The sequence below is a fragment of the Callithrix jacchus genome, chromosome 10 (genome assembly GCF_049354715.1).
Source record: "Callithrix jacchus isolate 240 chromosome 10, calJac240_pri, whole genome shotgun sequence".
NCBI lineage: Eukaryota > Metazoa > Chordata > Mammalia > Primates > Cebidae > Callithrix > Callithrix jacchus.
The window spans coordinates 127,451,736-127,464,877 of NC_133511.1; the positions used below are offsets into that span (position 1 = coordinate 127,451,736).

Genomic DNA, 13,142 nt, shown 5'->3' on the forward strand with positions numbered 1-13,142 from the left:
TCGAGTCCTCACATGCCCAGATTGAACAGCCTGCAGGCTGCAATTTTAAGACCTCAGGGCCTGCAGCAGGCATCATGCCAACACCACCTCATGTAACTGTGTGCCCAGGGTGAAGGAAAGGTGTCCTTCAGTAATGACAACCATCCTTGAAGCAGGTGGCCGTTGGGGCCCATCATCTCATTTCTCATTCTAATGAGAAGCTGGCTGTAGTAGGATTGTTGCCACGTTGAAAGGAACACATTTCAGGTCTGAGATGCATAAGGCCATACAGGGGCAAACCATGGGACCAGTTGGGAGCTGCGGCTGGTGTTGGGGTCTCCCCAAGCCTTATGCCTGCCATGTGGATGTGCTGCCCAGCCCTGGGCCCTGGTGGGCAGCAGCAGTAGGAGGCTTCTTTGCCAATGGCTGAGTCACCATTGGCATGCTCTGCCTCGTCTGGGAGAAGCACGAGGTAGGGTGGGCACCCTTCCCATTATCCTGGTCACCCCATTGGAGGGTGGGGTTGGTCATGTCAGTCATTGAAGGTGCATCCCTCCAGCTGTGGCCGCCTTGACTGTGGATACCTAGTCTCTGTTTTAACCCTTTCCCTTCTTGCTTCTAGCCCCCAGATGTTCTTTTGAACAGTACGTGTGAGAGCAACTGGGCTCGTTGGGCTGGTAGGGTCAGGGGCTGGCATTCCTTTTTAAGAGTTAGTGTAATTCAAATGGAAAGTCTTGCATTACTCCCTCACGGGGGTGCGGGTCCCCTCCTGGCCCTTGCCTCTTGGGGACGTGGCCAGTGGGAACGAGCTGGCCTGACTTGCTCAGTCCCTGTCTTGGAGAACTTATACCAGGATATGGAGACTCTTCAGAGAAGCCAGAGGACTGCAGATTCCTGCTTGTCATTCTAGGCTCCTAAGGATTATGCTTAATTTATAAAAGCTCAGAACTAGGCTTTTATCCAGGGACTCTGGATGAAGGGGATTAGTGAATCTGGCCCCCGGCAGTCTTAGAATGAAGTGCTCAGTGTCTGAAAATGACCCTCAGACAGATTTGAAACTGTCAGATCCCAACACACACTAGTGAGAAGCTGATGAAGACGCTCCAGCAGTCACCTATGTTTCAGCCGTCTGAGCAACACGCATTTGCCCTAGAAGACACATGTGATGCTGACCAGACACTGGAAGAGTGTGCTCTGGGAGGGGAGGTGGTAGGTTTGTCACTTGCCTGCCCTGCCTGTCACCAGGGTCCCCTAGCCTGTGAGCTGACTCTGGACCATGAGCTGAATTCAGCACAGGTTCCCCTGAGAGGGGGCAGGAAGCAATGTGCCCTGTGCCAGATAAATCTTGCCACTGCCCTGTATCCTCAGCAAGTCACAAGGGAGTCACCGAATCAAGGAGTAACACAACCCCAGTGTCCATACTGAGGCCAGGAGGCCCAGGACCATACAGGTACCTGGTGGCTGTGTCTCCTGGTTCCCCAGGTAGGAAATGGGTGCTGGACTGAATGATGCCAAGTCCATTGTCCAGCGAGTTCCTCTGCCTGTGGCCACGCAACAGTCTCAGAGCCTGGGAGCCAGCCCCATTGAGGAGCAGAAAGCCCAGTTGTTTCTCCATCAACTCTTCACAACCTTCTGGGCAGAAAGTAGCAGACCAGACCCATTGAGGACTGCATGGGGCTGCTGCAGCTCCTCAGCATTCCTAGGACCCAGTTCATCTTCCAAGATGATCCAGGGACCCTGTCAGTTCTCAGTCACTGCTCTCTCCCCTTGTGTGAGCTTGAAGTAGTGCCATTGGGTCCTGTCTCTGCGTGAAAGAGTACAAATGTCATTCCATTTCCAAAAGGAAAACACACACATCTGCAGCACCAGATGTTAGAGGACAGAGCTGCATGTGTTAGAAGCAGCAGCTGGTGCCAGATGGCCAGCCTCTCGGTTTAATCTTCCAACGAGGCAGTGAAGGGTGGCAGTGTGTGCTTGGACCCTGGTGGACTGGTCCTGGCCCTCAGGCTCTGAGTCACATGCTTTCCAAGGGCTGGAGGGGTAGCCAGAGGTGTCTGGTAGGGTGGAGGCCACAGTCCCCTTCATGTGCCCTGGGGGCAGAGGCCCATTCTACCCCTACCTGATAGCTGGCTTCTGCCTGAGCCCAGCACAGGGTCTGGGAGCTAGAGCAGGTGCTTGGAGAACACTCAAAGACTAAACAAGGATTTTACAGATGGAGAACTGAAAACCTGGGATCACTAAGCAGGGTAAAGCTAGTGGGGGCAGAGCTGGGATTTGAAGTGCTTTGCCAGGGCTGTCAAGACAAATGACCACACATTGAGGGGAAACATCTCCCTGCATGGCTCTGGGGGCTGCAAGCCCAAGGTCAGCTCCTCCGGAGGGTCTGAGGAGAATCTTTCCTGCCTCTCACCGCTGCTGGGGCTGCTGGAAACCTGTGGTTTCTTGGGCTTGTTCCTTCCTTCTTTACAGGGACACATCACTGGATGTAGCCCGCCCCCAGGTCCAGCATGCCCTCTTCTTGATTACATCTGCAAGGATCCTATTTCCAAGTAAGGTCCTATTCGCAGAACTTTGAGGGCTACTTTTCAACCCAATACAACTGCAAAGGCCTGGATTTTGTTCCACGCAGCCTTTCTGGAGTGTGACGAGTGCTTTTTCCAAGGCGAGGTCAGTCTTCTAGAGACAGGTAGAGGTAGCATGAGGGGCCTGGCACATTTGCCACATACCTACTTTGTGCCCCACACATCACATGTGTATCCTTGGGATGTGCTCATGGTCTGGGAGGCAGGGACTCAGCATCCCTTGGTGTCTTCAGTCCCCAGCAGGATCCTCCAATGTCAGCAGGCTGAGTCACGGCTGCTGGTCCCTTTGGGGTCCTCCTGCCCATAGCCCCACCCTGTTATATCTGGGGCATTTAAGCTCAAATTTGTAGCCAGTTTCTTTTGCTTACATGGGAGGTAGCTATCTCTCTGGGGCTCCTGCCCATGCTCTGCGTGAACTCTGCCTGGCCGTGCAGGCTGTGACTCTTCCTTCGATATCACCCTGGGGGAGAGGGGTGGGATGGACGGGGCCAGGTTCCAGCAGGCCACAGGCTCAGCAGCTCAGCCACCTGAGTCCTGAGCTGTTCTCCCTGACAAGGGACTTTTGTTTTCCCTCGCTGTTCTGGCAACTGGGTTCCTGGGCACCCAGGGTGGGGCATCTTCCTCAGGTAGGTGATGAATAGAGGGCCATTCCCGTGAGCTGGGGTTTGGCCTTGGATTGAAGGGGCATTCACATAGAAAGGTGATTGCACAACATAGAAGAGTGTTCTGTGCCGTGTGTGTCCACCACATCCCCGGTGCAGCAACAGGGCCTAGAAAGCCTGCTGGGGTTTTCTGGGCAGCTGCAGGACGCTGGTGTAGGCCCTGGGCTGCTGCACAGAGGCTGCTGGGATGACACAGGTGGGGGCGGTGGGCAGGGACAGCCAGGGGAGGAAGCAGTGGTGGTTCTGTGCCCACTTCAGGATCCATTCCCAACTAACATTGATTGGGACACAGTTAAGATGTGTCTTAGGGCCAGTGCCTCTGGCCAGGTGCTCGGGTCCTCCCAACTCCAAGGGATTTGTGGCTGGAAGTGCTGCTTTTTTTTTTTTGATGGTTTCACCATGTTGGCCAGATGGTCTTGAACTCCTGACCTCAGGCAGTTTGCCTGCCTCGGCCTCCCAAAGTGCTGGGATTCAAGGTGTGAGCCACCACGCCACCTGGGAGTGCTGCTTTTAGTTGTTCGGGAGCTGCATCCAGCAGGAGGTGAGCAATACCCCTGGCTGTGCTTGCTGCTATGGAAGGGGTACCCGAGTCTCGGGCTCACAGCCAGTGACTGCCAGTCTCCTACCCCCACCAGCCCTGGGTGTGGAGGTGTAGCCAAAGGGCTCACATCGCTCCCTTCTCCGCCCAGTGGCAAGCACAGGGCAGCCTCTTGAGGAGTGGGCGATTTCTGGGCATTAAAGGGAGGCAGTCCCTGCCCACCACAAAGGGGGTGTGAGGGTCAGGAGTGTAGCCGGGGCTCTGCTCACCTGCAAGCCACCCATCCAGGCAGCCCTATGTGACTCAGTCCCCTGGGAGGCCTCACAGACAGAGCTTGGAGGCCACCTGGCCGAGACAGGCTCAGCTGAGACCAAACGGGTCCCACCAGCCTCACGGTCATGACAGTGTGGACACAGCACATCTCAGGGAAGAAACACAGGACACGCTGGGGAAACACAGACAGGAGAAGCCAAGCAGAAAGGAAAGACAGATGGATGTGCTCCAGGGCAGGGGCTCCTCGGGCAGGACCCGGCAATGGAGAAGACAACACAAGGCTTTGTGGCACACTTGAGACTTCACGTCGTCACAAAGGAGGTTTCTGTTCCACGGGGGGGGGGTGATGGGCAGGGGGCTGAGACAGACATTGGGCCTCCCTTACCCTTCTTCTTCCGGACCGAGGCTTGCAAACAGAAAGGGGAGCGCTGTGAGCCACGAGGACGCAGCGCCCGCCCGCAGCCTACACTTGGGCCTTGTCATCTCAGGGCGCCACAGGAGCAGGCTGGGCTGGCACCGGGGCAGCGGGCAGGGAGCAGGGGCTGACTGGAGCGCTGCAAATGCAGGCTGCGATATCCATGGAGCAGCTTTCCCCAGACCTTGGCTGCCTGCACAACCGTCCTGTCTGCCCTGCTCATTAACTTACTGCCTGGCAGTGGAAAAGGGTTTTCCTTCTTCCTCAGTGCCCCTCGTCTCACCAGCACCGTGCCAAAGTTGGGGTTGAGTTCTCAGAGCAGACAAGCAGAGGAGGCGGGATCAGCCTTTGGAGCGCACCTATGGCCATTCCTGCCTCATTCCTTTGTCTCTCAACTGAGCTGAGCTTGGAAAGATGAGAGTTGCTGGGCTTGTCCCTTTGGGGAGTCCCGGGATGAGCCCCTGTGGAGAGGGCCTGGAGACCGGCCATCTCCTCCATCGCCTGTGAGGCTGGGTCACATGGAAGTGGGTTTCCCATGTGGGACACTGCTGGTTCTGGGTAGGTCTGGGTGGGTAGGGCAGCACCACTGCAGGGCTGCTGTTTTGTAGAAGACAGGCCTCATGCCTGTTCTGCTTCCAGCCCCTCAACCTTGTGAGAGGCGGCCTGGCCACCCTCAGTGCCCTGGGCCAAGGGGCGCTGGCCACTGTTTTACTGCTGTCGTGGCATTTGCTAGACCCTCTCAGGAAAGCTGCCTGTGTCAGGAGTACAGGGAGGATGGGACCTGTGAGTGAAGCACACGGGTGGGGGCTGGGCTTTCAACGCCCTGGGCCAGCTTGACCGGACAGTGGGCCTCGGGCAGGAGTTCATTTCTGTGCCCACATAAGCTGCCTTCACCAGCTCCAATTTGTGCTCCAGTGGCGCAAGCGTTTCCACCCACACGCCATCTCTGTGCATCTCAGAGCCACCCTCTTTCCAAAGGTGTCCCTGAGCTTTATGATGACTCCCCTGAACAGGGTCCTGTGCAGCCAGCATGGCTGGTAGTCACCCTTTCCCAGTCTACAAGATGGAGTCAGAGGGCCAGAGCCTCTCTCTGTTCCTTATAGATCTTTTACAAAGGTGCCAGGAGTTCCTAAGCCTTCTGTGTAGACCAGACCACTCTGTGAAGCCCACACTATCTATACAGATCCCCGGGGGGCTGGAGCCTTCTGGTCTGAGCCATGTGGAGAGGGGCTCCCTCAGGCCTCCAAGGCTTGGGCCAAGGTGGATGTCGGTGGGGTGCCCTAGACAGCAGGGGGAGCTGCTTTGGGGACCCGGTGGGGCTGCTTACCTTTATCCACTAGTGAGAGGCCCAAAAATTCAAAACAAAACAATGTTAGATAAACAGAAAAGAGGAAAGGAAGGACTAGCAACAACTCCCCATGAGGCTCCAAGGGAGGTGCACGCGTGGGGCTGCTGCGCATGCAGGGGCATTTCCTGATACATGTCTGGGTGCAGGGGCAAGAAGAGGGTAGTGAGCAAGCATGGGGTCATGCACAGCCTGATGCTTTGCAAAGGGCAGCTCAGGGACAGGCATGATGACAGTACGGGGCTGGGCTGGGCTGGGTGTGTGACTTACCGAGCTCCTCCAGCTCTGAGGTCATGGACTTGGAGCGCAGGGTGAGGGCTGTGGTTGGTGCTCGCTTTGGAGGTGGGGGAGCTGGAGGGCAGAGGAGAGACAGTGTGAGACCCCAGCCCATGTTTCCAGACATGGGAATAAGGCCGGTGGTGGCTCTGTAGGCTGGCAGGTGGGTTTGTGGGCTCTTTGGCTGTGGTGGTCAGGGGCTATGCAGGCATGCTTAGGATGAGAAAGGACAGGTGCTCAGGAGGGTTTTGCCATATCCCTGAACTGCAGTGCAGAGCCTGCCCTCTCATGGGTGGGCCTGGGCAGGTGGAGGGAGGGGATGGGACACTGGGAAGCCAGTGGAAGCCTGCAAAAGGGATGCCTGCTAGTCACTAACAGGGCATGCCTGGTGGGACACGGATGGTTCTGGCAGCCTGCGAGCCCCAAGTCAATGTCATGGGTTCTGGTGGCAAATTCCACCAGCCTTGCCCCTGTGCCTGGGCTCTCAGAAGTGTGAGCTCAGCTGGAGAGAGGGCCCACCAGCTGTGCTGCCCACTGCCACCCACCCCAAGTAGGGCCCCAGGCTGCAGCCGGGCAGTGTGGGTTGGGTACCTTTCTTCCTGGCGGTGTCGTCAGGGTCCAGATTCCTGGTTACTGTGACCACCTTAAGGACCAGGTGATTCCCTCCCTGTCGGATCATGTTCACCACCTGCCTGTGGCCGACTTTCACAACGTTCTCACTGTTAACCTGCGGGAAGTTGGGGAGAACGGCATCAGTGAGAGTCAGTGGAGAGGAGGACAGCTGGCACCCACCCAAGGCAGAGACGACGTGGGCTCCTAAAAGGGGGTGATTGCAGGGAAGCGAAGGGAGTGAGACTGTCATTTTTGGAAACAAAGGTGCTTTTGGGGAAACCAGAATGAATAAGGCTGTGATTGTGGAGGTCACTTAACTGTGGCTCAGGAGGCTGGCGGGGGTGGCGGGGAGGCCTTCCTCTGACACTGCAGCTCTCCATTGAGTCCTCCGCAGCTGATGCTGAGGAATGGCTGATTCCTATTTAACCTGAGCATCCTTAAGTGCTCACTTTTACAGGCCTGGGGCAATTTTCACAGCTGCCAAAAGACTGCCTGCAAAGAGCCTTACAGGCAAGTTCCTGGGCTGGGCTGCACCAGGCTCTGCATCCTCACAGGAGGAGGAAATGTGGTGCTTAATTGCTTCTCATATATTCTGGGAATACACATCACACTGACGTGGCCCCTTTCCTCCCACTCCCTCCCTGCTCTCCTGCTCCAGAGGCCCAAGAAAGCAGAGAAGCCTGGTCCAACAGGGCACTCACTGAGGGCCCTGACCCATGTCAGGGGCCAGTTTCCCCAGTACTCCTGGGATGGTGGGTGGCAGGCTGGGGACCCCTAAAGCTGCCACACTGTGGCCTCTACCCTGTGGTCCTTTTAGTAGCCCGTTACCTTCCATACCCCATTTGTCCTCACTGTGGCAAGTGTACCAAGCACGGAAGCAGGAATGGACTCAGGGTGCCATCACACAGGCAGCGGCAGGGCTGGGCCCTGGCCCCTCTGCTGTCCACTCCTCTCACCTCCCTGAGCAACGCTGAGCAGCAGATGGCCTTGTTCTCTGCCTCCCAAGCCCATGCCACTTCCAGAGGAAACCCAAGTGACAGAGACTGGAACTGGGCAGGCGACTGGGCCAACACTGCCCACCCTGGCTGCCGCAGGAATAACCCTTAGTGGTTTTCAGATGTTGCTGTGAAAAGGCCCCAGGTTCGTTGTGGCCCATGCAGTTGAGCTCCACAGGGGGCCTCTGGCACCATCATCCCAGCAGCTCCTGAATGGGAGCACAGCCCAAGGGCTGCTGTCTCTAGGTGGCAGCAGGGAGGAGGAAGCCCGGAAGGTGAAGTTCACGGCTACTTTACACACCATCTTCGAACAAAGAAAGGCACCCTGACTGTAAACAGCAGACAAGAAGCCTTGAAGCCCTGCCCTTCACCAGCCACACTGTGCTGTGCGTGTATTCTCCTCCACTGTGCGGTACGCGTGTTCTCCTCCACTGTGCTGTGCGCGTGTTCTCCTCCACTCTATGCTGTACGCGTTTTCTCCTCCACACTGTGCTGTGCGCGTGTTCTGCTCCACACTGTGCTGTGCGCGTGTTCTCCTCCACACGGTGCTGTGCGCGTGTTCTGCTCCACACTGTGCTGTGCGTGTGTTCTCCACACTGTGCTGTGCGCATGTTCTCCTCCACACTGTGCCGTGCGCGTGTTCTCCTCCACACGGTGCTGTGCGCGTGTTCTCCTCCACACGGTGCTGTGCGCGTGTTCTGCTCCACACTGTGCTGTGCGTGTGTTCTCCACACTGTGCTGTGCGCATGTTCTCCTCCACACTGTGCCGTGCGCGTGTTCTCCTCCACACGGTGCTGTGCGCGTGTTCTCCTCCACACGGTGCTGTGCGCGTGTTCTCCTCCACACTGTGCTGTGCGCGTGTTCTCCACACTGTGCTGTGCGTGTGTTCTCCACACTGTGCTGTGCGCATGTTCTCCTCCACACTGTGCCGTGCGCGTGTTCTCCACACTGTGCTGTGCGCATGTTCTCCTCCACACTGTGCCGTGCGCGTGTTCTCCACACTGTGCTGTGCGCGTGTTCTCCTCCACACTGTGCTGTGCGCGTGTTCTCCTCCACACTGTGCTGTGCGCGTGTTCTCCACACTGTGCTGTGCGCGTGTTCTCCTCCACACTGTGCTGTGCGCGTGTTCTCCACACTGTGCTGTGCGCGTGTTCTCCACACTGTGCTGTACGCATGTTCTCCACACTGTGCCGTGCGCGTGTTCTCCTCCACACTGTGCTGTGCGCGTGTTCTCCACACTGTGCCGTGCGCGTGTTCTCCACACTGTGCCGTGCGCATGTTCTCCACACTGTGCCGTGCGCGTGTTCTCCTCCACACTGTGCTGTGCGCATGTTCTCCTCCACACTGTGCCGTGCGCGTGTTCTCCACACTGTGCTGTGCGCGTGTTCTCCTCCACACTGTGCTGTGCGCGTGTTCTCCTCCACACTGTGCTGTGCGCGTGTTCTCCTCCACACTGTGCCGTGCGCATGTTCTCCACACTGTGCCGTGCGCGTGTTCTCCTCCACACTGTGCTGTGCGCGTGTTCTCCTCCACACTGTGCCGTGCGCGTGTTCTCCTCCACACTGTGCTGTGCGCATGTTCTCCACACTGTGCCGTGCGCGTGTTCTCCTCCACACTGTGCCGTGCGCATGTTCTCCTCCACACTGTGCCGTGCGCGTGTTCTCCTCCACACTGTGCCGTGCGCATGTTCTCCACACTGTGCCGTGCGCGTGTTCTCCTCCACACTGTGCTGTGCGCATGTTCTCCTCCACACTGTGCCGTGCGTGTGTTCCCCACACTGTGCTGTGCGCGTGTTCTCCTCCACACTGTGCTGTGCGCGTGTTCTCCTCCACACTGTGCTGTGCGCATGTTCTCCACACTGTGCCGTGCGCGTGTTCTCCTCCACACTGTGCTGTGCGCATGTTCTCCTCCACACTGTGCCGTGCGCGTGTTCTCCTCCACACTGTGCCGTGCGCATGTTCTCCACACTGTGCCGTGCGCGTGTTCTCCTCCACACTGTGCCGTGCGCATGTTCTCCTCCACACTGTGCCGTGCGCGTGTTCTCCTCCACACTGTGCCGTGCGCGTGTTCTCCACACTGTGCCGTGCGCGTGTTCTCCTCCACACTGTGCCGTGCGCATGTTCTCCTCCACACTGTGCCGTGCGCGTGTTCTCCTCCACACTGTGCCGTGCGCATGTTCTCCTCCACACTGTGCCGTGCGCGTGTTCTCCACACTGTGCTGTGCGCGTGTTCTCCTCCACACTGTGCTGTGCGCGTGTTCTCCTCCACACTGTGCTGTGCGCGTGTTCTCCACACTGTGCCGTGCGCGTGTTCTCCTCCACACTGTGCCGTGCGCATGTTCTCCTCCACACTGTGCCGTGCGCGTGTTCTCCACACTGTGCTGTGCGCGTGTTCTCCTCCACACTGTGCTGTGCGCGTGTTCTCCTCCACACTGTGCCGTGCGCATGTTCTCCACACTGTGCCGTGCGCGTGTTCTCCTCCACACTGTGCTGTGCGCATGTTCTGCTCCACACTGTGCTGTGCGCGTGTTCTCCTCCACACTGTGCTGTGCGCGTGTTCTCCTCCACACTGTGCTGTGCGCGTGTTCTCCTCCACACTGTGCTGTGCGCGTGTTCTCCTCCACACTGTGCTGTGCGCATGTTCTCCACACTGTGCCGTGCGCGTGTTCTCCACAGTGTGCCGTGCGCGTGTTCTCCTCCACACTGTGCTGTGCGCGTGTTCTCCTCCACACTGTGCTGTGCGCGTGTTCTCCTCCACACTGTGCTGTGCGCGTGTTCTCCTCCACACTGTGCTCTGCGCGTGTTCTCCTCCACACGGTGCTGTGCGCGTGTTCTCCTCCACACTGTGCTGTACGCATATTCTCCTCTTGATGGGGTTCTACAAAAGCTACACATCTGGTGCACCCACAAACAGAAAACTTATCAAAGCCTGTGTGCTGCTTGGTGGATTTTCACAAATCCAATACCTGTGCAAGAGCTGGATAGAAGCAGGTACTGCCCAGCTCCCCATACTGTTGACAGGCCCAGGACGTGCCAGTTTCGGTCACTTCTGAGATGGCTGCTCCAGGCAGGGCTGCGAGAAGCCCAGGGAGGACACAGTGGGGCCAGGGCAGTCCCCACGCAGCTGCTCTGCAGTCTCTGCTGTGGAACTAGCCCATTTTCATGCACCTGCCAGGCTTGCCCTGTTTCAGCAGTGAGTACCCAGTGTCCTGGGAACATCCTCGGTCCTGGGCCCACCCGACAGCTGGTTACCCAGCATTGCCCCGAAGATGTAGTCTTGGGAGCAGAACCATCCTAGTGGGGCCTTGGGAGAGAGGCACACCTCCAGTGGCAGTGGTCTTTGAAAGGTGACTCCTGGGGACTGTCCCTTTCACTGAGGCTCTCAGAGTGTAATTAGGAAAGCAGATGGCTTTACAAAGTAAAGGAGCCAGACCAAGGAAGACAGTGCTGAGATTCTCGGAGGGTAGACCTCAGCTCGTAGGACCCTCACTGCTCTGGCTCGGACAGGCAACAGAGCACAAGCCACAAGCTATCAGTTCTCTCCCCTCCAATCAGCACACCCAGGAAGCAGCTGTTTCTCAGAAATATTCATTCATTCATTCATTCCAGTGTTTTTGTTCCCGGTGCCACTAGAAGACATGAGGCACAGGCAGTTCAGCTGTCCCTGCCTCCATCTGTGGGAAGTTTGAGACCTCAGGGAGTTTTGGTCAACACACAGAAGCACACACATACCTTCCGATGGCTGAGTACCACTTTAGAAGGCAGAGCTGAGTAAGAGGAGAGGGGACAGAGGCCTCAACCCACCAGGGAGGAGCACTGTGGGCAGAGGATGTGTGTTTGCAGGACAGCAGGTGAACTGGTGGCCGGAGTAGAGTGGGCAAGGAAGTGGTAAGGGGTTGGGGGTGCTGACAAGGCCAAGGCCTGAGAGCAGGGCCTTGGATGCCAGGGAGTGCCAAGGTCCGATGCAGAGATGAGGCATCTCTGCATACTGTGAGTATAAGGTGCCAACAGACATAAGGGCCACCGAGACATTGGGTTCTCAAACAGATGGAGGGGGCAGGCTGCCCAGGCTCAGGAGCCACAATGCCAGTACATGAGGCCTTGGTGAGAAGACCCAGCAGGAGGCAGCCCCCAGTTGCCTGGCACTGGATCCTTGGGGGTCATCCCTTGGAAGGCTGTGGGTAGAGAGGGGAAGACTTGACCCCACCTTGAGATGGGCTGGGACCAGCTTCTTTGCTCTGGGCAGGCTCCCAGGGCCAGGCATTGAGGGGACTCCAACCAAGAAAGTTGGCATTACCACCTGCTTGCTCCTGCCACCCATCTGTATGGTGTTCTCTGGATCTGATGCTTGGGGAGACTATGGCACCACCACAAGGATGGGCCACCAGTCACCGGAGAGGTCAGGTGCAAGTCTGGGCCTCCTGAGGGCTCATGGGGCTGATAGTGACTCTAGCAGCCCGGCTGCTTGGGCAGGGAGGGTCTGGGGACATGGCTCCGACTGTGGCCTGCTGACCATCACAGCCTTGGGCTCACTCCCTAGAATCCATGTTCTCCAGAATCTCCTGGAGTGCATTTGTGGTGGCTGGATCCTGTCTTTCCATGACCTCAGCCACTTAGGAGAAGAATTCTGTTCCTGTGCCTCAGGTGGGTCGAGGGGCTGGAGAGCGGTTTCCTCGGAAGTGTCAGAGGCAGGCATTACTCTTCTCTGGGCGGGAGAGACCGTGGGAAAGGGCCTCTCGGGGAGTGAGCCAGTCACGGAGGATTCTCAGGAAGCTTGGCTGCGGGGCCAGGACCTTGGTGTCCACAGCACCTTCCTTGTCTGCAGCTGACAGCCTGGGTGCACGTGCTGATGACACCTCCACATAGTCACACTGCCCCAGCCAGAGGTGCTCCTGCCCGGGACAGGCTGACTGCCCAGATGAGATGTCTCGTATCTGAGCCTGTAGAAGCTGCTGTTCCCACCTAACTCCTAATCGGCCCTCTGATTACTGATTCTGTCCCCCATATCCCTCATAGACCTGCTGCCCCCAGCAGACTGCAGCAAATGGCAGGAGCAGCTGAGGAGAGCTCAGAGGAAATGAGGCTCCCATGGGCCCTGGAAACGCCACTTGGCCTTCTCCGAAAGCTGATGACAAAGGCAGGGTTTACAGGCACAGAACTAGGTTTGGAATCAGTTCTTGGGCATCTGACTCCCCTCTGACCTCTGAAATCTGTCTTCCCCAGGTCTTCCTGGGTCATGAGCCACTTCTTAACAAAGTTGCTTTGGATGAGCTCCCCTGCAGGCCCAGCCCCACCTGGAGAGCCCTCCCTCCCACTTCACAGAGGGATGGCATCCGGAGCCCTGGTGCTGGTGGGCCTGCACCCCTCTGGAGTCAGCATATTGTGGGGTTCAGAGCCTGTGGGGACCCTGCTGCTTGCTAGGTGCCCGTGGGCAGGATGCCTGCCTCTCTAGCGGGGCATACTCAG

General features: G+C 57.6%; 1 protein-coding gene across 29 annotated transcripts in view; it reads right to left on the minus strand.

The window, feature by feature from the left end:
- Nucleotides 1–13,142, minus strand: part of SHANK2 (SH3 and multiple ankyrin repeat domains 2) — a 720,394-nt gene that overhangs the window by 27,016 nt on the left and 680,236 nt on the right. For 13 of the 29 annotated variants that reach the window (XM_078341738.1, XM_078341739.1, XM_078341735.1 and 10 more), the window contains 2 exons: nt 6,662–6,797; nt 6,065–6,145 (listed from right to left, as the gene is read on the minus strand). In XM_078341738.1, the coding sequence (XP_078197864.1) occupies nt 6,065–6,145; nt 6,662–6,797 (217 nt within the window). Of the gene's footprint in view, nt 1–4,419; nt 4,441–5,776; nt 5,797–6,063; nt 6,146–6,661; nt 6,798–13,142 lie in introns of all 29 variants that reach the window. The other 16 variants (XM_078341732.1, XM_078341724.1, XM_078341731.1 and 13 more) reach the window with 3 other exon arrangements.